The following is a 27,520-nucleotide window of genomic DNA, read 5'->3' as shown; positions in this document are numbered from 1 at the left end:
CCCAATAATTAATAGTTTCTGCTTTATTCACACATTTTCTTTGGCATCTTAGATAATGTAGGACTGGATGAGCAAAGATTTTTCTATACACAAAGTTCTATTTTCTTTGCAGTTACATTGAAAAGCTAATTTCACAGAACTTGTATTAAAACGTATGATTTTCTTGTATCAAACAAGTGCAGCTGTTAAAGAAACATTCAGAGGCTACAGTGACATACGTGGGAATTTTCATAGATGTTTCTTCAGAAAACCGCCATTGGCTTCGACTGGCCAGAATCTTTAGTCCTTCTTTGGGGAGAAGGTAAGCAGTGGGTCAGTCCATGATGTTGGCATGTAGGACATTGGAAGGTAATACAACTTAGCATACCAGCCAGCAGAGTAGCGAGTCCGTGGATGTACTGCTGTCAGGGCATGTTCCATACTATCCGTGACCAGATACAGCTTGGGTGTGGTCAACTGTGTCATTTTGTGTAGGTATTTACAGTCTGTGAAGATGATAAAGAAATAGGTCCATTAAACCATTCCAAATCTCATAATGCGTACATAGCATAAACAAGAAGATAGCTAAAAGTGATGGCACAATGTGCACCAAAAGATAATTAAATATCATTTGTAGGGTGAGAGTGTTTTTTAATTCTCTTCCCATAGCTCTTTCAGGGTCAAGGCAATATTGTAAATTTCTGACCAATCTTGGCCAGATTTGGTCAACAGTTTAGAAATTCGAGGAACACTGGAATTTTTCTCCTCTTCTTATGAACCTCTTTTCAAGTGAGCAACGCATGATTGGTCCTTTCAAAGGAAATCTCCTAGGAATTATTATTTATTATCAAACCCTTTTGCTAAGCACTGTGTGTACTACATGAATTGATCTGAAACTGTTTTCATTGATATGAACATACAATTTGGAATTTGTCTCCCAATCACTCCTTGTTACTTTTTACTCTAATGCATCCCAATTGTTTACACTCTCTTTGTGGCTGAAACTGTGCTCCAATTTGAAAGCCCATCTCTTAATGGTCTCCCTACAGTTTTTATGAATTGGCATCCCATAGGAAAACAACCCATTTCACTCCACTACACAGCTGCCTTTCATCTGCCAAACAAAGCTCAACGCCCCATATTAGATTTAAAAAAATACTCACATTCTTCAAAGTACGACTGCCCATAGCTGTGTTTCACCTCCTCTGGAACAGCATCCCAAATGCGCTCTAGGCTTCTGCGAAGGTTCTCTGTATTCAGAATCTGCGTCCTGAAGAAATCTGGCTCGATGATGGACACCTTCACTCCAAATGTGATGAGCTCACGTCTATCCCAAAAAGATGAAAGCAAAGTAGAAGTGAGTATGTCTTCCACTAGATGTAAAGAGGTGATGTACCTGTCCATACATCCACTACCTGTCTACACATCCCCTAAGTTAGAAAGGGTACACCTGTCTAGATAGCACCTTCAACATCCCCTAAAGCACAGGTGGTACACCTGTCCACACAGCACTTATAGCAAAAGTGGTACACCTATTCACACATTCTCTACAGTAAAGGCAGTACACCTGTCCACATCCCCTATGACAGAGGTGGCACATTTGTCCACAGAGCACCTACAACAAAAGTGGTACATCTTCTCACAGATCCTCTACACCAGATATGGTATATCCGTCCACACAGCTCCTGCAGCAGAGTAATGATCTTCAGATATTTACCAAAACAACCAGTGCTGAAAATGGAAAAAAGAAAAGGGGAAATTAAACTGCTAAAACATCACTGAAGAGGACCTCTTGCAAAATCTCGCCACAGGATTCATTTTGTTGGGACATTAAACATCACGAATAGGACATTTTTTTAGCTTTCTGCTACTGTCTGTAGCATCCTCCCGAGCTTGGTACCTGCTGAATGACTAGGCCACACAGAGAGCTGTAAATCAAGCGTCTTTATTCATCAGTGTGCATCTGTGAACTCCAACATTCTAAAGCAAGCTCTCATACATTCTATTCTAATAATTACATTATACACTGATATGAAGTCCTTGGGGAGCCACAAAGGTTCTGTTCTAAACCATGCAAGACACTACATCTCCCCCTCTGTTTTTAGAAAATCATGAGACAGACATAAATATCTCCATATATAGAAACATGTACAATGTAGTCTCTTCAATTAATCTTCTAGCCGCTTTGATCTGTTGACCCAATCTGGTTATTGGAAGTTGTAAATGGAAGTTTTCAATGTCAGAAGTTGCCAATGATGGTAAGGAATTAGCAGCGGTCATTGATTTTTCGAAATCAGTCTTTTTTGCACCATCTTGAGTTGAAAACCAATAAAACACAGGCCTGAAGTGAGAAGAGTCTCTGGTAAGGGATTTTTCTCGTCGGTGGGCAGTCACCATGTGGCCTTTGGTAGACACTACTTGAAAAGGTTCAGCATCATAAGGAGAACCAGATTTTCATTTCCATAGCTGTGGCGCGATCACCAAATCTCCTTTTTGAAATTAGAGGTCTTTCGCATGTCGCCTCTTGTCTGTACATGCATTTTCATTTTCTGTTTTTGAACCAAGTCCCTCATACGCATCCAGTTTTCATTAGTATCTCTCTCTGTAGTTTATTGTGGTATCTTGGTTGCCATTGCGCTCCCAAAAATCAGTCGCCGGACTTTTACTAGTAGTCGAATAAGGCATCGAACGGTTAGCTCGTAAAGAGTTCAGTACTGTTTTTAAACTGAGTTTGTCAAGAGTTGCACGTTGCACTGCTTTCTTTAGTGTACTCATAAAATGCTCCATGAGTCCATTGGTCTGTGGCCACAAGGGTGTGATTTTTTGTTGCTTTATGTTCAGATGCTTCAGCAATTTCTTAACTTCTTTGCTGTGGAAGGGTGGGACATTGTCAGACTTTACAATGGCTAGCAAACCCCATGTTGCAAATTTGCCATCAGGTTTTTCAATTACTGGCTTGTGTTGTGGATGAAAGATATTGTATTATCAACAGGAGTGTAACCACTTATCCCAGTATTCACCAAGGAGTCCCTCTAGTTTCTTTTGAGAGACCCTCACCAGCTATTTTCTACCACAAGTATATTATTACTCTGGTACACTCATAGCTAATAGCATCATCATGGGGTCTCCTTCTTCACCTAACCAAGGGGATAGTTTCCACATAAGTCCAGGAAACTGTTAGAGATCAGTGAACAAAAATACTCAGAAATGCACTTTGGGATCCACTGATTCTTTGGTCCTGAAGAAAGCCAATGACCCTTTTGGGCAAGAGTGGGCTGAAATATGTTGACCGGACCTGATATGTGTGAATGACACGTAATTCGTTCCTATCACATTATATTTGTTGTTAAACATACCCTATCCCAGCCATAGCAAAAGTGGATTGTTGCTGAGTAATAGAGGCATTTTGAGATCAATTTCTCACTTTCACTGCACTTTTTAGTATTTTTGTTCACGGATCCCTAATAGTTTCCTGGACTTATGTGGAAACTACCCCATTGAATCATGGCCACGGCGGAAACTGCTCACACAGACATCCACTTTAACACACCGACCGCCACAACGGCAGCAACAAGCACCACGGCGGTAACCACCAACAGCCAGGCGGAAGACAATGTACCACCCACAATAATATGACACATTTTTCCGGGGCTGTACCACGACATCAAAAGCACGGCGGAAACAGAACACAGAAGGGAAACAACTCACCTCTGGACACTCAGGGAAGAACCACTCCGCCATGGAGCCTGAGTTGCAGGTGTTCCCCATGCTGGTCTACCTCCTTCTTCACCATGAATACCAATGCCGGCAAAGACGACCACGGTGAGTACTGCCGCCTAGCACACAAGGAAGGGGGGAGGAAAAAGCGAGTGACACACCAACACAACATCCCCACCCCCAACACCATACACACAAACAGATGCAACAACATTACATATCCACCCCATATCCCTCAGGAATAATGCAAGGACAAAAGGAATTGATTAAAGCAAGTGTAATAAGATAAAATACTAGAAATACGTACAAAAAAATCAAAACAGTATATACAAATGGAGGGACACTGCCCAGTCCACAATGTCCGTGGGCCACAGGGCCACATCACATAGGCCAAGGCCCCACTTGAATCCTGCATCAACATGGAGAGAACACTGCAGGGGCATCAGGTCAAAAATACACAGGCACCTCAGGGGGATAAGGAACGGGGGGCACCTCAGCTGGAAGATGGTACAACACCACTGGTCCTGTACGGGCCAACATGCCCATTACTCTGTCCTGGGGAGTGCAAAGCCACAGTCTCTCAAGTGGGTGGTTTGCCCACTGCTTGGTCCTGGGGAGTGCAAAGCCACAGTCTCTCAAGTGGGTGGTTTGCCCACTGCTTGGTCCTGGGGAGTACAAAGCCACAGTCTCTCTAGTGAGTGGTTTGCCCACTGCTTGGTCCTGGGGAGTGCAAAGCCACAGTCTCTCTAGTGGGTGGTTTGCCCACTGCTTGGTCCTGGGGAGTGCAAAGCCACAGTCTCTCAAGTGGGTGGTCTGCCCACTGCTTGGTCCTGGGGAGTGCAAGGCCACAGTTTCTCAAGTGGGTGGCTTCTCCACTGGTTCTGGAGGGGGCTTTGTGCCCAGTGTGCCTCATCCTGGCAAGGAGGGGGTGAGTGGATGCATTCTTCCACTGGTTCTGGGGGGGGGCTTTGTGCCCAGTGTGCTTCATCCTGGCAAGGAGGGGGTGAGTGGATGCCTTCTTCCACTGGTTCTGGAGAGGGCTTTGTGCCCTGTGATGCAGATCTTAGAGAGTGTAAGGTCACCGTCTCTCACCTGTGTGTCAGACCCGCAGGATTTGCAGGAGTCAGGATTTATTACAGTCCATGGAGGCAGGACTACACTGCCCGCCGGCGGCGACGGCTGCTCAGTGGTGGCAGTGGCGGTGCTGGTGTCGGGGCTGGCAGTGGTGGGGGGAGGTTCCAGCCCATCCCCTGCAGCCTCGGACGGCTGCCCACTGGGGCTGCCGGCAGTGGAGCTGGTGGCGGTGCATGCTGGTCTGAATGTGTGCTTGGGATAGGTTAGGGTTCAGGGAAATGGGACTGAGCAGAGGAAGTTGGAGTTGGGGAAGCTAGAGACAGGAACAATGGCTGCTATCAGGGAGAAAGCCAGAGCCTGGATTGATCTCTGTTGGGCCACCATGCCAGAGTAAATGCCCTACAGGAATGCATTTGTTTGTTGCAAATGGGCTGCCAGCCCCTGGATGGCATTCACTATGATTGACTGCCCAACAGAGATGGATCGCAGGAGGTCAATAGACTCCTCACTCAGGGCAGCAGAGCTAACTGGGGCAGGGACTGAGGTGCCTAGGGCAAAGGAGATGCCCACCCTCCTGGGTAAGCTGGCACGGAAAACTCGCTGAGGGGCTGCTGGGAGGGCGGTGCTGGTACGGGGGTGGCGGCTGTACCTGTAGTTGGGGTGGGCACAGAGGTGTCTGCCACCACCAGGGAGCTTCCATCGGAGGAGGTATCACTGTCCAAACTGTCTCCTCCTGTCTCCGCCGTGGTGCTCCCCTCGCCCTCCATCCCACTGGTGCCCTCACCGTCGGTGGATTCGGCCTCCTGGGCCCTGTGGGATGCAGCTCCCTCCGTCGCCGGTGCCTCCGCTCCTCTGCCAGATGATGCTAATGCACAAAAGGACAGGGTGACAAAACAAAAAGGTGGAGAAGAGACAGAGGATACACTTGGTCAATGGCAGCAACAACACCACCATTGGCTTACATGACACACACACACAGGGAACATCCCTATGCAATAGGCAATGCACTACCAGTCACAATACTAGTCACCAGGCCATGGACAGGAATACCTAACGCCAATTGCAGCATACCTGAGATCCACAGAGCCCTGCCCAGTAGTGGATGCCTACTAGCTTGGGTGGAGGTGGCGTTCATCAGCCCCTGCCCAACATGGAACCTACCCTGCAATGTCCGCCCTGGCCTAGGGGCACCCACAGGCCCACATCCCCCACCCGAAGACCACTCCAACACACACAAGTAGTATAACGTGAAACTGTACTCACCCCTTTGTGGCTGCTGTGATGCCCTCAAGCGCCCATCCATCTCTGGATAGGCCACCGCCAGTATGTGGAACATCAAGGGGGTCAGGGTTCGACGGGCACCCCTTCCTCATTGGGAGGCGATCCCCAGCTGGGCCTCTGCCGTCTTCCGTGCCCAGCTTCTCAGGTCCTCCCACCGATAGCGACAGTGGGTGTTCCGCCTGCCATAGACCCCCAGGGTCCGCACATCCTTGGTGATGGCACACCATGTCCCCTTTTTCTGATGGGCGCTGACCTGCAGAGTAATAAACATAGAAAAAAAGGTATCAGCCATACCGTTCGGCCTGCTACACTCATGGCCCACCATATCCCTCACATCCCCTTACGCACAGACATTGCCCACCATACATGCAGCACGCTGCCCAGGACCCTTCAACCACCCCCTCACACGAGGCCCTCACACACAGCACTCCATGCATTCATGCCCCATGCATCGTGCTCACAGTGTACTCACCTGTTGGTCTGAAGGCCCATACAGCATTCGGTACTGGGGTAGGACCCCATCCACCAGTCTCTCCAACTCCGCAGATGTGAAGGCAGGGGCCCTTTCCCGAGTGACACGAGCCATGGTAGGTTACAGACACAGGTCACAGCAGCACTTGCAGTGTAGGTCCTCTCCTGTTGAAGGTCAGGTAGCAAGTGAGTGAACAGATAGAAAATGGCAGTCACTTCCGTGGCAGTGCATACCGTCACCGCCGGCGTACATCACCATTGGCCACTGTAACCCATAGGGCCCAATGTGAACCAATGAGGAGTTGCATGGCGGTACTCGACCGCCTCCTGCAACGGCGCACAACATCAGCGGCATTACCTCATTTCCACCTGTCCATCCACACAGGACAGGCAGACGCCATTTCGGGGGGGGGGGTTAGGCCATGGCACCTAACTGCGTCACAGCACACATAGCCACCATTTGGGCCTATCCAACAACATACTGTTTCAGTCACAACATGCAATGCAGTGTACATTTTGGAAATGTGGAATACTGACAAGATGCTCAACATTTTGCCCCCTAGATTGCAACCACTGCAGATGCATAGGAGATGGAGACATCTCCCCGTGTACAGGACCCTGGTGGACTTGGCAAAAATGGAGGACAGGCGCATTATCCTCACCTACAGAATTGACACAGAGCTGTGTGCCCAATTGGAGCCAGACCTGATCTCTGCTTTCCGTCACCCCACTGGGATCCCCCCCTCTTGTGCAAGTGCTATCTGTGCTCTATTTCTTGGCAACTGGTTCTTTCCAAGTGACAGTGGGCTTGGCAGCAGGAATGTAACAGCCAATGTTCTCAATACTGTAGTGCTAACAAGATTGTTGTCTGCCCTGATGAAACACATGCGCAGCTACATTGTTTTACCCCAGGTGGAGGATTTGGCCACAGTGAAAGCTGACTTCTATGCAATGGGACATATCCCCAACCGGACTTTTTCAAGGCATGTAATTGGATGAGTTAATGAGTCCAAAAGGATGTCTCTATTCAAAGGAAAATCGTCGGTCCTGTATGATGAACAGGTTATATAAGCCAACTATCCAAAGTGTTGAGAATTGTATGTGCCAGGGCCCTGATAAGCCAGATCACCTGTCCTCTCACGGTCCCGAGAGTCAGGAAAGCCAAACAAACGGCGTGCGCGCGGTGTCTAAGTGATCACGATTTCCTTTGAATAGAGACATCCTTTTGGACTCAGTAAGTCATCCATTTACATGCCTTGAAAAAGTCCGGTTGCACGAAACACGTGTTGGCTGTCTCTGAAAATTGACGTGTTTACTTTTTCCAACATAAGGAATTAAAACTTTTTGGGTTCTTACATACTGTGGACTTATCATTTGAAGTGCCCTGGTACTTTTTGTTTTCAATCTTTGGACAGTGTTCATATGATTTCATTATTTTGACACGTCAACTTTACTTTGACTTTTCTCCACACATGCATCTAGTCTGATGTGCACACTTTTCTGAGGAAAGCACTGACATGGCACAATTGCTTTATTCACTTTCATTTTTTAACTGAGACTGAAGAACTGTTTGAGAATGATTTAGATGATGATCGACTTTGTTTAGTATCTATTTGCCTCAACTGATTTTGCTGCTTGACCTTGGGGGCGCGCATCGAATGCTGCTTCTGGAACGTTCTGGTAGCCATTTTGTCTTCACATTGTGATACACTTATTTTTTCCTTCGCTCTGTACATCGTCACAAAATGGTTCTCTTTACCACAGCCTTTGCATATCTGATCAGTGACAGATATGCAAAGTGTGGAAAAGCAAATCCACATCTAAAATGACTTCTTTTTGCATGTGGCCATCACTTTGGTGGTCATTACAACTTCAGTGGTCTTTTACCAAGACCGCCAAAGCCGCTGCTCCCAATAGACCGCCATATTTTGACTTAGGTAGGATTTCCTCCCATTTACAGATGGAAATCTGACCCCGTCGGCCTGGCGGACGGAGGAAGAGAGACGGTTCCACCACCAGCGCCTCCATGCCAACAAGACTCCACTTGCCGTATTACGATACGTGATACGGCGTAGCTGAGTACTGTGGATGGTGTGGTGCTGGCGGTGGGAAACACCAGGACCCACCCCCTCCCGGATGACTACCTCACCGGAAATGGTAAGTTGATCATCCGAAAGGGGGGGGGTTTGTGTGAATGTGAGTAGTGTCTGCATGTTTGTATGAATGCGGGGGGAGTGTGTGTGTGTGTGAGTGCATGTATGTTTGTGTGAATGCGGGGGAGGAAGTAGGTGTATGTCTGAGTGCGTGCAGGCGAGTAAATGCATATGTCTGAGTGCGTGCATGCGAGTGTATGGGTATGTCTGAGTGCGTGCATTCAAGTGAATGGGTATGTCTGAGTGCGTGCATTCAAGGGAATGGGTATGTCTAAGTGCGTCCATGCTAGTGAATGGGTATGTCTGAGTGCGTACATGCGAGTGAATGGGTGTGTCTGAGTTAGTGGGTGCGAATGTGTGGGGGTGTATGTAAGTGAATGTGTGGGTGAGTGGGGATGCGTGCATGTAGGTGTGTGGTCATGTGGGGGCATGTCTGCCGGCGACAGGAATCTCCATTCCTGTCGCTGGGTGCATGACCTCTAGAATTGTCGTGGCGGTGCGACTGCCATGAAAATGCTGGCAGTCTACAGAGTGGTAATACCGATGGCGGTATTGCGGCTACCACCTGGCCAGAGGTGCTCACCTCTGGCCTGGTGGTCCGACAGCCCTGGCGGTATGGGTGGCGTTTGCTACCGCCGCCATGACAGTCAGTTGACCGCCAAAAGCATAATGACCACCTTTGTGTCCTTCAGACTTTGTTTCAAATTACTTTTCCCACTCATGACTGACTCACTCTGGGCCTCTATGCTGGAAGCTTGTTTCTCAGAACGTTCCTCAGCTCTGGCAACCATCAACACTCGCTCCAGACTAATGGTCTGATTTAGAGTTTGGCAGGGGGGTTACTCAATCACAAACATGACAGATATTCTGTCCACGTACTATAATTCCATTGTAGCCCATGGAACTTATAGGATGGTAGATGGGATATCCATCACATTTGTGATGGAGTAACCCCTCCGCCAAATTCTAAATCCGACCCTTAGGGTTCTTTCAACATTGAACAAGCAGCCAGCAATTACTGTAAGCCGCATGCCTTCTTAATCTTTAAATTAATTGAACTTACAATGCTTGATGAGTGTGTCGAGTCTTTCCACAAATTCAACAATCATTTCACCATCTCCTTGGTATTCTTTACTGAAGACATATTGTTCATTGTCAACATTTGGTACGGGATTAAACTTGAGATTCAAAGCATTGTTCATCTGAAGGTATGTGACTTTTTCGGCATTTCTTGCCATTTTCTTTATGACTTCTTTCACAACACCACCAGCAAGATTTTTGAGATATTTGATCATCTTCCTGTTATTAGTCTCTTCAAGTGCATCAATGAAATCTTTCAAATCTCTCTATCCATGCAGTTCATCTATCGCCAAAACTTTGCTTTTTAGCAGTGTTTAATGGTAGTGGTGGTCTGAGGAAGGCAGCAGCATTGAAGCTGTTCAAGGAAGTGGCTAACATCAAGGGTAGAGCTCTGTCAAACGCTGTTGACTGTCCCCGAGAATCTGCAACATCACGGAGGCCAGGCGATGTTTCAGTCTCTGGATCATTCAGGACAGCCTTTGGAGTTTTTACCTTCTTCTTGGTCTCCATTGGAGCCTCATCACTCATGAAGACCTCTGGAGTTTTTCTGAGCTGTCACCTGGCAGCTTTGATGGTGTGCCGCTTTTTGTATTGGACAGCTCAGTAAGCCCACCTCCAGAACTTCTTCTTTTGTCTCTTCACCCAGTACTGAAGTTGTAATGCTCCACTTATTAAAACTAAGGTAAGAGTATTAGCTGCCGTTTTCCCTATTCTGTCAGCCAGCCCTATTTGATATCTGCTAACAGTATTTAATTGCACTTTGTAAACTTGTTTGACTCCACCTTTAGCGTTAATGCTCCATATATTGTATAACTTTATTTTGAGTCACAGCGCGGTCGTGGCTTCTTGACCAACGATGTGTAGACTTTTCCGTCTGCTGGAGTTGTGCTTTGACTTCACCTACGCCAACCATCGACTCGGCACTTCGACGAAGACACACGTGGCACACACAAGCAGTTTACTTGAACCGTTGCAAACTCTCCAGGAGATTACTTTCTTCATCACGTTACTTATCCTCTATCTCCTGGCTAGTTGTAGCATCCTCCATAGCCTGGTACTCGCTGAATGACTAGGCCACACAGAGAGCTGTAAATTACACTTCTTTATTACTCTGCATGTATCTGTGAACAACATTTTAAAGAAAGCTCTCATACATTCTATTCTAACAATTATGCCATACACTGATACAGAGTCCTTGGGGAAACAGAAAGGTCCCTCTCTAAATAATGCAAAACATTACACTGTCCATTCCAGGGCAGAGCTGAGTGCAACTCTGAGCTCCAACAGGTTCACTTTATTCCTAGCAAACCATTTCAGACGTGTGCACCACAAATGAATGTAGTCTTCTATGTAATAGCTAAAAACCTGCAATAAGGAACACTGCTGAGCCTTCATACTTTAAAGACAAGAAAGCATCTGCTAAAAAGACACAAGAGACTGACTACTGTAAGCTAACTATAAGAACATTTCTCACATTCCTGAACCTACATCTGTGTTCCTTTGCTTGCTGCTGGCATTTTTTAAATAGCTTTTATTTATTTAAAAAAAAAAAACCTTACTAAACTTCTCCATTGCTCCCTCAGTAACGCTGTCACTCCTTCCACCCTGATCCTTTGTTGCTCTCTCCTTGTTGCATTCTTTTTATTACTTTCCAATTTTTTTTTCTCTTTTTCTTCTCATTTTCTTCCCCAGCCCCTGTGCCTAGTTCCTGCTATCTTCCTCTCTGTCCCATTGCTCCTGCTCAACCCTCCTCCACAATCCCAGAGTATCTCAAGTTCCAAACATCTAAAATTCTGCGTTCCATACTGCAAGCCACACTTTCCAACTGCCTTCTTTCTCTCTGTTTATCCCCATCTCATCATCCTTGCAGTTCACCTTGCTGTAAAGCCCCCTCCTGTACTACTTCCTCGATCCCTGCTGTTTGTAGAGTCCAGCTGGACTCATTCTAGTCTTTCTGCCAGCCACTCTGCTGAGGGCTGGTCTTACAGATGTAACCCACACCCACCCAACACAGGCGTCACCAGTCAGGTGACCCTGCCAATAAAAGAGGCCAGGCGCACGTGCCTGAGGCCAGTTCAGTACTACCCTACCACCGTGTCTGCGTCACCTCATTTACGAGCATGAGGGCCTAGGGCCCCACATTACAATGGCGACGAGTGGGATCTGCAACCCCACATGGTTGCAGACATGAACCTAATCGGTGGATGAAAGAGGAGAAGTGAGGCCGTCGCAGCCCCAGTCCCACTGGAGTAAAAGAAGGGGGTGAGTGCTACTGATAAGCGCGTCCCGCAGCACTGCAAAAAAAAAAAAAAAAAAAAACAGCTGCGGGTGCCGAAAATAAAGCGCTACAAAGTGCGCAGATTTGATTTCCCTCAGCCCGAGGAAAAATGCACTAAGCCCCCCCCCAAAGAATCTGATCCAGTGCGGCCCGCAGCGTGAGAGAAAGCTGCTGGGTCCGCGCAGTATGTGTGGGAAATGGCGCTGTCGCGCGCCGGAGAAAAGAAAATAAAGAATTGTGGCCAGGGCTGGTATGGTAGCTTCCAAGAGGAGAGAATGCGGTCCTCAGCGTGTCAGGCTGCTGCGGCCGCGTGTGAAGAACATGGTGCCATCGGGCACCGAGAATAAAGAAAAGGGGCCGTCTACCTTTTGTTTTGCATTTAAAGTGGCGCTGTCGCGCGCCGTGCACCGTGAGAAGGTGCCAAAGTGTGGCCGGGGCTGGTCGCCCCTTTTCATTTAACAATGGTGCTCTCGCGCACCGAACAAAATATGCCCAGGGCCGCCCCCACCCCAAAAATGCCGGTAAAACGGCCGCAGCACGGAGGACTGCTGCGGCCGCAACGAGAGATCTGTAACGGTGCTGGTATGCACCTCAAAAGACAGAAAATGCCCAGAGCCGCCCCCACCAACTTTCGTGCACGTTAGGACCGAGTAAAGTGGTGCAGGCACGCACCGAAACAGACTAAACAGGATGGTGCAAACATGCACCAAAGTTCTAAAATGCCAAGGGCAGCCCCCCCCCCAAACAAACTACAAGAAAATGCGTGGAAGGAAGGGGGCAGGAGCCAACAAGCACTAGAGAAGGACAATTAAAATGCCAGGCACCGCCCCCACCCTCTCTGAACTTCATGCCGTCTGCCTGCCTCTTAAAAGAGGCTGTGCAGGAAAATGTACAACATTTTCTTAAAAGAGAAGAAAAGAAGACAGAAAGAAGTAAAATAAATAAAAACTGCACTTACCTGCAGCCCCCACCAGCATGACGAAGTCCTCCCAGCAACATGCCCTCCTCACCGGCATCTGTTGCAATAAACGAGGCCGGTAACAGGAAAGACTGTCTTGAAGCTAGAAAAAAAAGTGCACTACTGGCATCCAGTGGCCAGAGTTGGTATTGCACCCTATTTCTGTTTTAAAGGGAAAACAAGCTTGGATGAAGGCAAGTTTACAGCAGCACCTTCAGAAAGTGACTGCTCCAAACCAAGAGTGCGCCCGTAGACAGAAACGGCGCAGAAGACGGAAACGGCGAGGAAGAAGGAAGCGACACGAGCGACGCTGCAAAAGGGAAGGAGAAGATTGCAGCTGTCCCAGCCAAGCTGCAACGGTGAGAAATGGACGCAAGTGCCACGTGAGGTACGAAGAGGGCGCGCATGGTCTGCGCAGCCCCTGGCAGCTGTCCGCCGCCACCGCCGAAAGAACGCCACATGACCCAGCAGTGATGGACATCACCGCAGGACAAGAAAGGGACATGCCAGGCGTTGCCACAGGACGCCCAGAAAAAAAAAAAGAGACTGACACGTGCGCAGCGTGCACAGAGAGCTGCGCCCGAGAATGTGACGACATGGGTAAAGTCCGTGAAGATGGAGAGAGTACCCGAGAGCGTGACGTAACGCACGGGAAAAGAGGCCATGTCAGCTGGCCGCGCAGCGACGGAACATGGCCACTGTTGGCCCATCAGTGAGCAGGTCATCTGAACTGACCGACCCTGCCAGAGCAGATGGCAGGAGTGAGCGCCGTAACAGCGCAGCCTCAAGGCGCAAGAATGGCGCCATCGAGTGAAGAGAAGGAGAAGAGAGAGGTCCACCAAGAGGATCCGGGAACGGACCAGACCGGGTGAGGTCTGCCTGAAGAGCAGATCATGTCCTACCCGCAGGACTCAGCCTGTGAGAGGCTGCGACCGAGCAAGATGCACCAGAGGAGGTGCAGTGATAGGTCCATGTGACGCAGCATGCGACCTGTGGCACAACGCCACATTGAGGACGAAGAGGAAGATGCACCAGCGAAGGTGCAGTGAGAGGTCCGTGTGAAGCAGCATACGACCCGTGGCACAACGCCACGTCGAGGACAAAGAGGAAGATGTACCAGCAGAGGTGCAGCGAAAGGTCCATGTGCCGCAACATGTGACCTGTGGCACAACACCACACCAAGGAGAAGAGAGAGTGGCACGATGCCAACAAGAAATGATGAGAGGAGTGTGACAGACCGGTCACACCACAGATCAACTCCATCGCAGGTGTGAAAGTGGAAGGAAGTAGAGTGACACAACTGAGGACTCGTGCGAGCAGATGAGGAGGTACCCATCATACAAGACAGTCACCGGGGTGAGCAGACGTCACTGAAGACAGCGATGCGGGTGGTCCCCCACGCTTCCCAGTACGACCGTCCTGTCACCGGCTGCTTGGCTGTGATGGCATCCCTGACGCCGACTGCACAGGCCACCCAAGACCCGCCGTGGCCCCTATGTCCATCAAGTGGTCCTTCCGCTGACGAAGCCGCCGCCACCTGTTTGATCTGCAACAGGATGAAAAAAAACATCATCATCATGATGTGGTGCATCGCCCAATCATCGAAGGAGGAGCACAGCACCACCTGAGTGGAGACAGTCAGCAACAAGAACCGATGCTGACAAGGCATGTCTGGCAACGTAGAAACTTATCATCTGAACACTTGCCATGAGCACTGTGAACCAGACGCCTGCCGGTGAGAGCAGACCAGATCATTTGGACCATCCACCCTTGGGGTTGCACAAGACTAGGACGTGGCCCTGTTGGGAGTTCAGAGAGACTCCTTTGGCGTGGCCGACGTTGGCCCGCACAGCCCACGCAGTCCCGCCGCAAACCAGGGACAAGGGCCTCCAACAAATTCCTGTGAGAGCGGAATATCGCTGAGAGAATGCATCTGAGACAGCCCCACATCAGGCATCCGGAAGCACGGAGGTCTCATATCGAGAGACTGGTCACCTGAAGACTTTGCACCGTGGCCAGAGCACCTGAATCCGGATGGCTCGAGCAATCGGACCCTGCATCAACAACCCTTGTGGCTCCATGCGAGGCTAGGATGTGGTCCTGTAGGCTGTTCCTCTGAGACGTCTTTGCTGGGCCTGAGATAGGCAAGCACAGTCCACACAGTTCCGTGGAAGCCCGTGAAAGGGCCTCGAGGAGACTCCTGCTTGATGGAGATCTGGCACGAGAGGGAAGACTGCCGCTTCTCTGCCGCTGGACTCCCAGGTGCCCCAGGCCGTCACGTCATCTGCAGTCTTAGGAGGTAGACAATCTCCAGAGTCAGAATGCCGTCCAGAACTGTGTACAGTGGACTCCCCACTGCTCCAGATGCACCCGCATCAGAAACTGTAAATAGACTTTGACCACATGAGCCCAGGCAGGACCGGATCGACAATATCCAGCGAACTGTGAGGTCGTGGACAAGCGACTGAAGTATCTGGACTTCATCCACACAGTGTTCGTGCCCAGCTGTACCTGGTTAAATTATGGACTCGTGCGGAGGTGTCCGGGTGCTCCCAGCTGCACCATGTCCACTGCAAGTCTGCAGTCTGCCTTTTCGAGGCCGAGAGACTGATTGTGGTGCTTTGTTATTGTTTCTTTTACAGGTTGGACTTTTGTTTGGTTCCTCAATAAAGTTTGGGAGGGATGTAGAGTCCAGCTGGACTCATTCTAGTCTTTCTGCCAGCCACTCTGCTGAGGGCTGGTCTTACAGATGTAACCCACACCCACCCAACACAGGCGTCACCAGTCAGTTGACCCTGCCAATAAAAGAGGCCAGGCGCACGTGCCTGAGGCCAGTTCAGTACTACCCTACCACCGTGTCTGCGTCACCTCATTTACGAGCATGAGGGCCTAGGGCCCCACATTACACTGTTTACACTGACACCTTATCTGCTCCGATCGATGTAGCCGATTTTTTCTACCACTATTGTATTTAGCAAACGGAAATCATACGGCGCAAGGTTCCACGATGTCATTGTTTTATTTCCAAAGTACTTAAGAATGTTATGATCACCTAATAAAATTGAACTGTTTGTTTGAATATAGAAGCTGGAAAGCCATAAACCTTTGCAAGAGTGAACTTGTACTTGGTAGTGAACGCAGACATTTTCTATTTGTGTCTTTTGGGAATATACTATTCTGAGGAGGTTCTTAAACGTTTGTGTATGTGGTTTGTGCTTCATTAATAAATAGTTTATTTTTCAAACCACCTGGTTGTGGTGCTGTCTGCGCTAAAGAGGCAGTTTAAGCTCTAAACCCTTTGGTGACTGGGATTGCAAGAAACATGCTTTAATTCTGCATAGCAGAAAAACAGCCAACGTATTAAGGTTGGGGATATATTCATTATAAGAGGCTTGGGGCAATCTAGACACTTAGGCCCATAATTATACTTTTTTAGCGCCGCATTTGCGTCATTTGTTTACGCAAAAGTGGCACAAACTTACAAAATACAATTGTAGTTTGTAAGTTTGTGCTGCTTTTGCGTCAAAAAGCAGCCTGACTTATAAAAAGTTAGCGCCGCCTTTACGTCATTTTTTTGACGCAAAAGCGGCGCAAGCTTACAAAATATATGGTGTAAACTTTTCATAAATCAGGCCCTTACTGCCCAGGTTGGAGTTCTTTAGACTGTTGCTGGAATTAAAGATACAAGAGTGACTATCACCTTCTACTCTGCTTTTCAAAGAAATGCCTCATGTAATAAAAGGAGGGAGGCACCGTTTAAATGCAACTAAAGTACACACAAACTACATTTCAGAATTCTTGTCTTTCTACTGAGGAACCACCACAACCTGCCGCAATAACGTTGTTCAGAGAGAGGCTACTGCTCGGTTACCATCTACTTGCACTAGGGCAAACTGTTCCAAAATGCATACTGACCGAAACGTAGCTTTTCAAAGTTGAAAAATAACCTGTGGTAATCTGTAGTATATGAAGAAAGAAGCTGAGACACAGGTATGGAAGTAGCTGAGTCTAATACTGCCTCATCCACAGCTCCACTTCAACTGTCAGTTCACCTCTCAAAATCCTAAGTGAGTTCCCAACATGGAACTCAGAATGCTATGACCACATAAAGAACCAGTGATAGAGAGAGAGATGTGAGACATGGATAATACCACACATCCTCCCTTTATACAATAACAATAGAGGACTAAAATCAGCAATAACTTTATCTATCAATAAAACGTAAAATGTATTAAAGTAGAAGCCCTATAAGAAAAGAGATTAAAAACACAAATTTAGTCTTTATTTGTGATTAATTAAAACCGTTGTAATAAAAAAAATGAAACCAGAGTTGCAGTACATGTCAATACGAAATATATCATGTCCTTACATAATCATGAAGAGAGTAAGGAATTCTACATAATCTTTTTGGCTCAACACCTCTTGGCAACCTATTGTTGTCGTTACTATGATAATTAACATCATCTTGGGATGAAGCCTCAAAACATTCAGTAGATCCTTCACAATCAACTGACTCTTCTCTAGAAAACAGTCTCTTGGAAACTATTTTTCCAGTTTCTTTTCAAAGTCATTGTTTTTCAATTGCACCACTCCATTAAGATCCCATATTCTGACATCCTCTTTTTTGATATCATTCCTAAACAGTTTTATTACTTTTTCTAAGTTCTGTGTACTTAGATCCAGGCCTCACCCCAACAGGACCCCTTATTTTCAGCCAATCTCCTACCCTGACCTCCATCTCTCTCACCACGTCTTGCATGAAAATGATTTTACCTTTTCACTATTTTCTGATATTCTTTGCTTCTCCAGTCATCATCTACTGAAACGTTTACCAATCCTTTGCTCCAATCCATCCAACCTAGAACTAGCTTGGAGTTAGGTTTTCTGCCTCTAAACAGCTCAAATGGTGACTTCCCTGTTGTCAATTGAGGGGACAGATGATAAAACACTAGATGATTCTGTGACCCCTTTTTCCAATCTAGTCCACTGTTCTTAGCCAATTGATACCCTTTCTTTTGAGTCCTAGTTGATCTTTCCACCATTCCTTTGCATTCAGGAAGATATAAGGCTGATTTATTGTGCACTATACCATGGGATGTCAAGAATTCTTCTACCTCCTTGGAACAGAACTGCATGCCATTGTTGGTTCAAAGTTTGTTAGGAATACCTTCTCTCAAAAACCGAATGATTGCTCCTGAATTAATTTTGGAAACACACGCTACTTCCGGCCATCTTGAAAACATATTTACTACTACAAATAAATGACGAGTGGCTCATTCACCTCTCAATGAACCCACAAGGGCTATTTCCTTCCAGAGACCGCTTGGTATCTCTCTGCAGACTATGGGCACACTCCTAGTTTTGTGTATTTTGTCACTCTCCTTGCACTCTATGCATTCTCCTATGTCCCCCTCTGATTCAATGTCCGAATTCAGCCACCAAAAACCAGATCTAATTCTTTCATTTGTTTTGCAGATTCCTAGATGTCCTTTGTGAGCCATACTGATGAACCTATTCGTCATGCCTGTAGGTACTACCAGGCAATCACCTCTAAAAAATCACCCTTCATGCAGAGAAAGCTCATCTCTGATCACCCAAAAAGGACACTCACCATTATTATGTTTGTTTCTTACAGGCCATTCATTAATGGTATAATGAACAATAGCCTTCAAATTACTATCATTATTAATTCCATTCTTCCATTCTTCTTCACTAATAGCTCCATTTTCACCACACACAAACATTCATCATTCCATACCATATCTTCTCCACTGTCAATCCCATTTTCTTCACAGTCTGTGACAAACGAGAGAAACAATCTGATGAGCTGTTCTGCACACAAGTAATGTATTCTACTGAGAACATGAATTCTTGTAGTTCTACTATCCATTTGCGAATTCTAAAACTTTTTTTGAAAACATTTCTTTAAGAGGTTTATGATCTGTCGCTACTGTGAATGGTCTTCCCACAAAAAATATTTGATTTTTTTAATGGCCCAACTCACAGCCAAAGCCTCTTTCTCAATCACTAAGTAGTTACACTCTACACCTCTCAATGCATGTGATGCACATACGATAGGGTGCTCCTCTTCTCCATCCAACAGAAATAAAACTGCTCTCAACCCTTTATTGCTCACATCAGTGACCATTTGTGTCCATCTGTGTGCCTTGAATGCATCTAGTTTTTTAGCCTTTTGTAATTCATCTTTAATGGAATCAAATCATTTTGACATTGAGGACTCCACACAAACCCAATGTCATTCTTACACAGACCTCTCATCATAATAGTCTTACTCGACATAGTGCTTATAAATTTAGTATAAAATTCGACCATACTCAGAAATGAAATACTTTCCTCTTTGTTTTTGGGAGCGCACAACTTTCATATCATTTTCACCAGCTCCTTGTTTTGGTTAAACTCCTTCAGGTGTGATAGCATGTCCTGAATATGTTATTTCAGACTTTCCAAACAAACATTTATCTACATGAAGGGTTACACCAACATCTCTAAATTTACGCAGTGCCACAGAAACTCTTCAATTATGTTTCTCCCAATTCTTTCCATAAATAAGTATGTCATCCTGAAAGCACTGTACACATTCTAGTTTATCCAGCACTGATTCCATCAACCTCTGAAACACTGAGGCTACTGAGACAAGGCCAAAAGGCATCCTCAAAAATTTAATGCCAGCATAGGTGTTATAAAAGCAGTCAAATCTTCTGAATCCAGATGTAACCTAATTTGGTAGTAAGCAGAAGTGAGGTCAAGTGTGGTAAAAATTGTCACATGACAGATGGTGGCCATCATCTGTGAAATGTTGGGGAAAGGAAATGTATCAACAACAACCTTATTATTTAAAACGCTTAGGTCAACACATAAACAAATGGCTCCAGAAGATTTCTTAGCCACTACTATGGGTGCCAACCATTCTGTGGTCTCCACGGAAGTTATAATGACTTCATTTTCCAATCTTTCCAATTCTTTGCAAACATGATCTTGTACACTTAGAGGAATTCTCCTGACTTTTGTTGACACTGGTACAGCTCCAGGTTTGAGTTTTATGACATGATGGTACCCTTTAACACAACCCACCTTTTTAGTGAAAACCTCAGGGAATTCATTTGCAAAATCAGTGCTCTTTTTCATCACCAGTTTGATTCCTACCTGAGGTTGTGCATTGTGATTGAGATGAACAACCATCTCCTTTTGTTGGGGCTATCCCAGATTATTATCCCCTTTGTTCGCAACATACACTTTTGCTAGAATAATGCATCCTTGATACTCAATACTACTTACAAAGTATCCCTGCATTTTATATTTCCTGACCACCATACCCACCTGGTCTTATATCCATAAGGCACAGGCAGATCCCAGGAAATTTGTATTTCTTTACACTGCTATCTCTAATGGTAAGTTTAGAACATAAATCAAATAACATACTTATATCGACATTACCCACTTTCACTGAACTTGCAGGTTTTCTGATTTCTTTACAACAACATTGTTTTCCTTAATTTGTAATACACATTCTGGTCCAACTTCTTTAACGCCACAGTTTTTCCCAACACTCATTTTATATTTACTCGTTTTTTCAGTCAGCGAGGGATTGATTTTACCAGAATGACAACACTTCATGAAATGACCCCTTCCCCCACATTTATGACACACTACTTTCAAAGCAGGGCATCCACTATTGTTTGCTAAATGACCTACCTGTCCACATCTGAAACATTTGCCCTTGAAATTGTCTCCAGATGTCTCTGCAGGCTTCGTCTCTATAGCTTTCACCACCTCTTTCACTTTGACTGTAGTTCCTGTAGTTTTCTGTAGTTCCTTGACACAGGAAAGCATGTGTTCCACCCTTTTAGCTGTAGCCAACACATCGCAAAGTGGTGGATCATCTTTCATCCATAGCTATTCTCTCATGCAGTCACTCTTGCAATGGAATAGAAATTGATCTCTAATATGTTCCTCCACCAGCGCACCAAATTTGCAGTTGATTGCTAATTTTCTCAAACTTGTTACATATTCTTCTACGGATCCCTTTGAACAAGTCTTCCAAATAGGTTCCTCTCTAGGATTATGCTAGTATGTGGTAGATGTTGATTATCTAACGTCTTAATTACTACTTCAAACTAATTTTGTCTCTAACCCTCCTCAGTGCTAAGATCTGGCAAATTTTCCAACATTTCTTGATTGTCTGCTCCCAGAGTATGTAATAGAAGTGCTAATTTTTGTTCTGCACTTAAACTTGTTCTGCATACTCTGACATAGTCAAAAACTACTTTCTTCCACTTAGACCATTTTATGAGATGATCTCCTGGGTTATTTAGGAAAAACATAGGTGGTGTAACATTCAGCAAGGTGATTTACTTAGAACAAAGTAGTACAGGAATTGTGTCTACTAAATGTAAAAACAAAATTCCTCCAAATATTCCAAGTTATTTTGTGAAGACTGACCAATTGCCCAAATATTGTTGCTAGAACTCCAGTTTTTATTTCCCCAGATAACAAATATACATTTTGAAAAATGGGGTACAGAAAGATGGTAACACTGTGGATTATGCCCAATGTAAACTGGCTGCCACTTTCAAAGAACTATATGGTTGTAAAAATTGCTTGTTTTGTATTATTTTTAAATGAGAAGAAATTATAAGAAAACTATCATTTCTAATGTGTGCATAGTCCGACAGCCGCCAGATACTACTTTAATAATAGCTGGTACTAAACGTTGTGCACAGTATATATTTGATATTGCCTGACCCCCTAAGATGGCCTCTAGGGTTGTGCACTGTACATATATTGATAATGCCTGACCTCCTAAAATGGCCACTAGACATGCACACTGCACGCACTAATGATACTTGCTGTGTGAACTCTGCAGCCGCTGCAATGTGCAGCTTCCAGCATCAGCTGGAAACTGAGGTAGTGCTCTGTGCACGATGACCATTGTGGCAGTAAACAGAGTGATGAGACTTGAATTGTTGCTATGCATCTCTCCTTAGTTCCCAGTTCCTTGCTGCTCAGCCGGTGTAAGTGTGATGTAATAGAATGTTGATGAGTGCCTGGTTGGGATAAACGTTAGGCATTTACCATCTTACTTATTGCCTGTAACTAGGATTTATGTCTTCAAATAAACTTTATCATAAAACCTAAGTTACCTGTGCACTGAGGATCTATCTTTGATTGAAACACAAAGTCTGCCAAAATCTTGCTCCTTCTGGATTCTTCGCTCTGAAGCTGGCAGGACGGAGTACGATGTCCGCAATCATGCAGAGAGAAAGGTCAGAATTAATTTCATTATGTAATATCTTGATCACCTGGTGTTGAGGCAGGACCAGCTTGTCGCCCGTGTGGTATTCCATAGCATATGAAGAAAGAAGCTGAGACACGGGTACGGAAGTAGCTGGGTTTAATACTGTCTCATCCACAGCTCCACTCCAACTATCAGTTCACCTCTCAAATCCTAAGCAAGCTCCCAACATGAAACTCAGAACACTATGGCCACATAAGCACCAGTGATAGAGAGAGAGATGTGAGACATGGATAATACCACATAACCACAGCAGGATTTTCAGGGTTCATGTCAGGACAAAAAGAATAAACATTAAGGGGCAGATTTAAGAGCACCTAGAGCCACATTAGTATAATATTTGGTTTATGCTAATGTGGCCCAACAACGCCAAAATCGGCGAGCCAAATTTACAAAGTGGGTCAATGCATTGCGCCACTTTGTAACCCTTTGCGCTACATTACACATATGCCAGGCATAATGTATGCAAAGGGTGTGTTCCCCCTATAGGGAGGCTGAAAAAAGATGCAAAGAAATTTAAGAGATTTCATTAAGTCAGTTTTTGGCACTTTTAACGCCTGCTCAGAGCAGACATTAAAAGGAGGCACACCGTTGTTTACGATGGGCCTCAATAGGTTTTGAAGGATTAGCGTCAAACTTTTTGATGCTAATCCTGCCAAGCTCTGAGCTAGTGTAAAAAATTCTGATGCTAGTTCCTTAACTACTGCCATGGTGTGCCATATCTTAGATACGGCGCACACATGGTGGCGTTAGTTGGGCACTAAGGGGCACAAGAAAAGTGGTGCTGCACTGGGTGCAGTACCACTTTTCTTAAATCTGGCCATGAGGGCCTGATTTAGATTCTGGTGGATGGGGTTACTCCGTCACAAACAGGACAGATATCCTGTCCGCCTTATTAAGATGTAATTGTATCCTATGGAATTTTTAATACGGCAAATGGGATATCTGTCATGTTTGTGATGGTGTAACCCACCCGCCAAACTCTAAATCAGGCCTGTGTCATGGACAAAGGTGAACTTATGCAGTCAATGTTGTACTTGAGAAACTGCCTTCTGATTGGGTAAAGATGCATTTTCTTACTGCTTCAAATTAGGAAGGAATAGTAACAGCACCTATTACCTCAGACAGTCTGAGAACGCCTCCACACCAAATTTGGAAATGCTGTATCCGCCTCCACAGAGGCCCATTCTCCCCGCGATGCTGGCCACATTGACGATTCTGCCTTGAGCCTTTCTTACTAGGGGCAGCAGGCTCAGTGTCACATCAACCATCCCAACCAGATTTACATTCAGCACGCGCAGGAAGTCCTCCTTGGTCAGCCATTCGTTGGGGGCAACAGGGATCAGAATCCCTGCATTGTTCACTAGGCCCCAGAGCCCTGGAAGCACAGAGAAGAATAGCTGATTAAACTAATATGCACTTACTCCATGGTTGAGTAGAGGAGATAAATGCATAACAAATAGATTGAGCTTTAGAGACATGAGGCAGAGAGAATGCAGTGAAAGCAGCAGGGGTGGCTCCTTCGCTATGGCGGAGGAGCATCACCCCACTAGCTGTGCCACAAACAGAAAAATAAACTGTCGTTTTCTATTGTTTTATTTTTCTGCTTCTGGCACAGCAGTGCAGGGAGAGGCGGGGCTGGGCTGTGGGAGGAGGGAGGTGGGAAGAGGGGAGAGTGCTCTAAGTGCACATACGTGTTTTGCCGGCCATCTTAGGCCGGCCAAAAACACATGCGCACTTAGGTTTCTCCAACCCGGCTGCATACACAGCCTGGCTGGAGAAACTGCACAGACCCCGACTGCCGCTCAGACCGATCCTGACACTGCTTACATGCTATATATAGCATGTAAGCAGCGTAAGGATTGCTGGGGAGCCTGTCATGGTGTCCCAGCAGAGAATGCTGGGGCACCAGAAGAGGATCGAGGCGTCCACAATGATGGAAAGAGGTAAGTTAATATTTTAATTATTTTTCTTCCCTCCCCCCATCCCCTTTGCCTTGAGATTTGCGGCGGCCGCTTCTGGAAATCAAATCTTTCACTAACTGCCTTCTCTTCAAGCCAGCTACTGCTGAACAGTTCGTAGTTTGAGGACACTGGGAGAAGAAGTCAAAGATGTTGTGTCAAATAGGAGTCCTTTAGAGACATGTCGTCCACAATCATTCCCTAAGGTGTAGGAGCAAAGCTTCAGAGAGGTTTTGTGTCACAGGATTCAAAGACCTTAAGCAACTAAAAACTGAAAAACTGTAGGGTTCTCCAATACAAAATCTGTAGCTAATCAGTTAAAAAAGAGGACAGTTTTTTTTTTTTAATCATTCCGTAAGGTGTAGGAGCAAAGCTTCAGAGAGGTTTTGTGTCACAGGATTCAAAGACCTTAAGCAACTAAAAACTGAAAAACTGAAGGGTTCTCCAAAACAAAATCTGTAGCTAATCTGTAAAAAAAGAGGACATTTTTAGTTTGGATACGTGGTTTTGCAGAGTGTCTCAGATATTATGTGTTTTGCATTTTCTTATCTTGTGGATTAATGCTTTACGCTTGATTCTACTTCAAAGTTAAACTTTGTTATTCCTGAAGACTCACTTTGATAGCTTAACTCTACTGTTGACCTGACTCCTCCCTATGCCCTTTGGCATGAAGTCCTCCTTGCTGCACCTGCTCCACAGATCAGACCAGTACCACTGATGAGCGGTATCGTTATACAGCAGGAAATGGTGAATCACCTTGTTAGGGTGTTGCAAACAAAACTGATGCGCACAGGTGACAACACCCAACCATGACAGCATATGGATGGATGGTGCATTTTCAAAACATCTCCTGCCTTGCACTCCAACTCTGTGCTTGGTAGTCCTGGTTCTCCAAGCCCCCACACACTCATGACAGTTTAAAGCCAAAGTCCTCCCACTGAAGAAAAAAAAACACAGACCTGTGGATGGAGCTCTGGGATGGTCTCTAAAGGGTTGAACCATTGCAGTACAGTTTACAGGACCAGAGGAACCAGCTGGTGCCAGATCCACTCAACAATAGGGTTAAAACCAGAAATGAGGATGATCCCCCCTAGGATCTCACACACTCTTTACAGCTTCTTGAGATCTGCAGCGCAGGATTCTACTGGCTTATCTTCCAACAAACCCCCAGATAAACAGTAACAGCAGCAACGGCTGACTACAGTTCTTGGCAGGGGCGCAGTTTGGTTCGGTAAGATTGGGGGAGGGAGTGACCATCAGGTTTCCCAACAATTATGCTGCATATGTATTAAGATACATTATTTTGTGTGAGCTTCAAATTTCTCAACAATCACGCTGGCATATCATGCTAAAATACATTATTTTGTGAAGTAACTAAAAAAATTTGAAGACCTTTAAAACAGAGAAGGAGAGAGAGTGTTTGTGTTTTTGTATGTGTGCATGAAAACATTTTTAGTGAAATCCAACAGACACCTCACCCTACCCGACTGAAAGCATCTGATCCCCAACTATCTACCAGTAAATACGTTAGGAGGGTGTAACACCCCAAACACTCTGGGGTTACGCCACTGGGTCTGGGGCTGAGCAGGGTTGCCCAGGGCTGGTATGTTGCCACTAGGCCTACAGCTGGGGCCTCTTTCCATTGCCACACGTACTTGTTTTTGTGGTGATTTAGAAGGTAGGCCGAGGATAGCTTCAAATGTGTGTGTGAGGAGGGAAAAAGGATGACGTAGAGGAGGGAGAGAAAGATCTGATGTGTGATGGAAACTAGAGGAGATCGAGAGGAATAAGGACCCTCTGTGGGAGTAAGACAAAGAGATGAGAGCGAATGATGTAGAATTGACGAAGGAAGGCAGACGGAGTGCAGGACAATTAATAAAGTCCTGATCTGTCGCTGAAGGATACTGAGGAAAAAATACAAGGCTTGACAGTGAATGAAAAAACGTAAGTTCTTAAAAACACTGAAACGTTTGTAGAGTTCTTCCTCTCACCTCTGTCTCCTACTTTACGTTTCACCCATTCAGCTGCAGCAGTCACGCTCTGGCTATTGGCGACATCAAGGATAACTGTCTGCAGCCTCTGGGAGGAAGAATTCTTCAGCTGCTCTGCCCCTTTCTGCGTCAGACAAGTCGCCAACACGCGCAGCCCACGCTGATCCAGCTGCTGAGCCAGGAGATTCCCAAAGCCTGTGTCGCAGCCAGTGATCAGGACATACTTCTCCTGGAGGTTTGGGAGTATCTCCCTCTCCCGGTACCAGCGGAAGAGATAGTACAGGCACAACAGTGCTGCCACATAAAGCAACATTGTGGCCTCCAAATATAGCCACATTAAGGACCTTACACTCTCTGCAGATTGGATAAATGCACAAAAAGTGTGTTTGTCAGCTGGTCTACTTTCTGTAAGAGATGGAGAGCGACTGTCTGGCTGGAGTAGATAGCGATAAGAAATGCTTACGTCATTTGTTTCAAGATAACCCTGGAAAATGCCCAAGCTAAACAAAACGGAATCAGCAGTTAAAAAACCAAAGCAAACATTCTAACGCAGATTACACAGTTCTGAACATTTCACATGCTTTTTGAGGGTTTCTGCTTTGTTCTCAGGGACCATCGTTGTGGTGCTGATTGCTTCCACTTTTACATCCAGCCCCTTCCATCGTCTATGATGTGGCTGCCACAGGCCTTGAATGTGGCTTAGCTCCACAAATATAGCTTTGCACTTCGTGTCATTTTTCATTTCCTAAAGTTGCATCATTTTCCTTTTCTTTACATCAGAATTGCTTGAAAAGCCTCAATTTTTAGGGTTAAGCCTGCGATAGCGAGACGCTGTTAGAGTTATAATGGCCGAGCCTGTGATAGCATGCGCTACCATATGGATATTGCTAGCGGGACACTGTTGGAGTTAGAAAAGGGCTTGAAGCTCACCCATTGCTGATCATTTGTAGATCACTTCTTGACGGCCTGGTAATTGGCATGGATGGACGGAATGCCGAACCAATCAAACATTCACCCCCAGTCATAGATATGTGTTTAATCCATCTAGTCTTTGCTCACCATCCCAACCCAGTTTGGACCCAGCCATATGCAAATCAGTCTTGACCACGTTCCCCATGGGAACAGTCCAGCCTGAACTGCCAGGCCAGGTCTTCCCTGGACCAGAAACAAGCATCCTGGAACCGGTTTCAGGGTATCACCCTTCATCAGCCAGCTAGCTTGAATCCAGTGGCATAGTGAGGAAACAGGGCAGACCGGCAAAGCT

General features: G+C 46.0%; 1 protein-coding gene across 1 annotated transcript; it reads right to left on the bottom strand.

Moving 5' to 3' along the window:
* LOC138292336 (retinol dehydrogenase 7-like) lies at window positions 1-26,677 on the bottom strand. The gene is made up of 4 exons (XM_069230887.1): window positions 26,257-26,677; window positions 23,424-23,682; window positions 1,143-1,306; window positions 1-485 (listed from the first exon to the last, which is right to left on the bottom strand). The coding sequence occupies exons 1-4, from the start codon at window positions 26,591-26,593 to the stop codon at window positions 280-282; spliced, it is 966 nt and encodes a 321-aa protein (XP_069086988.1). The 5' UTR covers window positions 26,594-26,677; the 3' UTR covers window positions 1-279.
* Between the last annotated feature and the right edge of the window lie 843 nt (window positions 26,678-27,520).

Source organism: Pleurodeles waltl, chromosome 4_2 (genome assembly GCF_031143425.1).
Source record: "Pleurodeles waltl isolate 20211129_DDA chromosome 4_2, aPleWal1.hap1.20221129, whole genome shotgun sequence".
Lineage (NCBI taxonomy): Eukaryota > Metazoa > Chordata > Amphibia > Caudata > Salamandridae > Pleurodeles > Pleurodeles waltl.
This window is presented reverse-complemented; position numbering and strand designations above follow the sequence as displayed.

Excerpts from the sequence above, each read along its gene's own strand:
- LOC138292336 (XM_069230887.1), bottom strand. The coding sequence starts at position 26,593 with ATGTGGCTATATTTGGAGGCCACAATGTTGCTTTATGTGGCAGCACTG. Across the intron at positions 1,307-23,423 it reads GCGTTCTCAGACTGTCTGAG|ACGTGAGCTCATCACATTTG; the intron begins GTAATAGGTGCT and ends TTTTTGGGATAG. Across the intron at positions 486-1,142 it reads GCAGTCGTACTTTGAAGAAT|ACTGTAAATACCTACACAAA; the intron begins GTGAGTATTTTT and ends TCATCTTCACAG.